The sequence below is a fragment of the Alosa pseudoharengus genome, unplaced genomic scaffold, assembly GCF_046254945.1.
Source record: "Alosa pseudoharengus isolate Yale_2024_CS ecotype anadromous, Long Island Sound unplaced genomic scaffold, YU_APseudo_1.1 YU_APseudo_1.1_scf_3, whole genome shotgun sequence".
In the NCBI taxonomy this organism is placed as follows: domain Eukaryota; kingdom Metazoa; phylum Chordata; class Actinopteri; order Clupeiformes; family Clupeidae; genus Alosa; species Alosa pseudoharengus.
The window spans coordinates 315,001-317,500 of record NW_027468718.1 but is presented as its reverse complement, the minus strand read 5'-3'; the positions used below and the strand labels follow the sequence as shown (position 1 = coordinate 317,500).

Here is a 2,500-nt window from a genome sequence, read left to right as displayed (position 1 = left end):
TCACTAGGCAAAACGTTAACAAAAAAGTTTTGGTGCACTGATGAGTCAGGATCATCTCTAACTAGCCAGCTAGTATTGTTCAGTTCATGTCTATAACATGCTTTACTTGCTACCTGGATAATTTCCGCTAATATTATTAAGGTAAGATGAATAAGATAATTAAACTTCACTATGTTCAGTGGGTTGCTAAGTAACGGCATCGCCAACTAGCCAGCTAGTCTTAAGGTCGCATCATGCGGGCGTGCGTGTTTAGAAGCGCAACATTGAAAACAGTCCCATCTGAAACAGTGTCACGCGGCGCAGCGTTCCAAACATTGTGTAATCCAATACACCGGTATGGCGGTATATTAAAAATACATATCATAACAAAAATATACACCGGTATGGCGGTATATTAAAAATACATATCATAATGAAAATATAAACCGGTATATGGTGTGCACTGGTTTAGCGCCCAGCACTATGCTAGTGATATACATTAAAACACCCCTGCTAGTGATGTACATTAAAACACCCCTGCCAGCACTATGCTAGTGATGTACATTAAAACACCCCTGCTAGTGATATACATTAAAACACCAGCACTATGCTAGTGATATACATAAAAACACCCCTGCTAGTGATATACATTAACCCTTTAACCGCCAGGGTGAATATTGATATTTTTGGGGTATTTGCCAAAAGGCATGGACAAGTGCAGTCCTGGACTGACACCGTCACACTTTACACCTTGTCACTCGTTTTAGGGGCCGTCTACACGATGCTGTTTTTTTGAAACCGGTGAATTTTTGTTATCGGTTACACCTTGCGTGTACACACGCCGGCAGTTTAGGAGACTGTAACCGATAGTTTTTGTAACCGGGTTCCGAAGTGGGAATTTTTGAAACCGCCGGCTAACTTTTGCCGTGTAGACGCGTGTAGAGGGCACAGCCGGCAATTTTATGACGACATAGCCCCACCTCTCAACTCAGCCACCGCACTCAAAAAACAAGGAGGGGATCTTAACTCCCCCTGTGTTGTTTCAAATGTTGTACTATTTTGTCGAGTGTACACACCGCGACACAGGTTCGTGGATATGAGCGTCGCGATTACGGTTTCGATACAGTTACAGCCCTAGTGTGTATATGTGTGTGTGTGTGTGTGTGTGTGTGTACTAACCCTAGCCATTCGCTCACTTTCTCACACACACACACACACACACACACACACACACGGTCTCACTGGATGAGCGTTTGCTGGTCCTGCAGGGAAGGATGGCCAGGCAGAGACGGAAGAAAGCGGCCACGAGAGCAAACACAAGAAGAAGAAGAAGGACACACCCACACAGGAAACAACTCCCGCAGAGGACACGCCCACACAGGAAACAACTCCCGCAGAGGACACGCCCACACAGGAAGCAGCTCCCGCTGAGGACACGCCCACTCAGGAAGCTGTTTCAGCTGAGGACACACCCACACAGGAAGCAGCTCCCGCTGAGCACACACCCACACAGGAAGCAGCTCCTACTGAGGACACGCCCACACAGGAAGCAACTCCCGCTGAGGACACGCCTACACAGGAAGCAACTCCCGCTGAGGACACGCCTACACAGGAAGCAGCTCCTGCTGAGGACACGCCCACTCAGGAAGCTGTTCCAGCTGAGGACACACCCACTCAGGAAGCAGCTCCAGCTGAGGACACGCCTACACAGGAAGCAGCTCCCGCTGAGGACACGCCTACACAGGAAGCAACTCCTACTGAGGACACGCCCACACAGGAAGCAACTCCCGCTGAGGACACGCCCACACAGGAAGCAACTCCCGCTGAGGACACGCCCACACAGGAAGCAACTCCCTCTGAGGACACGCCCACACAGGAACCAGTTACACCTTTAGACACGCCCTTACAGGAAGCCACTTCTACTCAAGACACGCTCACACAGGAAGCCACTCCTACTGAGGACACGCCCACACAGGAAGCAGCTCCCGCTATGGATCCACCTGCAGAGAAAGCGGTAGACACGCCTTCTATCTTACAGGCCACGCCCCCTGCAGAAGATGAGCCTATTGTGTTGGACACTGTCTGCGTGATGTCAGACCGTTCGTCAGTGTCACTGCAGCAGCAGGAGGGGGAGGCCTCTGAATCCAGCCAATCAATAACAGAGGCTCCCGCAAGTTGCCAATCAGAGGCAGGGATTGCAGGGGAAGTGCAGCCAGCAGAAGGAAAACCCAGGAAGAGGAAGAAGAGAAGCAGGAAGGAGGAAGAGGAAACGCATCATCACCAGCAGCCCAGTCTAGAAGCAGCTTACACACACATACCTGAGTCTGCTGAGGTCACAGATGAACACACACCTGAAACGTCAGACACACACACACCTGAAGAAGCAATAGCAGATGAGGTGATTACAGAGACGCCACTAAAGAAGAAGAAGAAGAAGAAAGCAGTGACCATTCCAGAAGAGAGCAGCGACACACACACACTCGACACGACAGACACACACACACTCGACACGACAGACGCA

The 2,500-nt window shown here is 50.1% G+C and overlaps 1 protein-coding gene across 1 annotated transcript in view; it reads left to right on the top strand.

The window, feature by feature from the left end:
- rrp1 (ribosomal RNA processing 1) overlaps positions 1-2,500 on the top strand; it is a 46,899-nt gene that overhangs the window by 32,098 nt on the left and 12,301 nt on the right. The window contains exon 13 of the mRNA XM_076264539.1: positions 1,248-2,422. Coding sequence (XP_076120654.1) covers positions 1,248-2,422 — 1,175 coding nt within the window. The remainder of the gene's footprint in view (positions 1-1,247; positions 2,423-2,500) is intronic.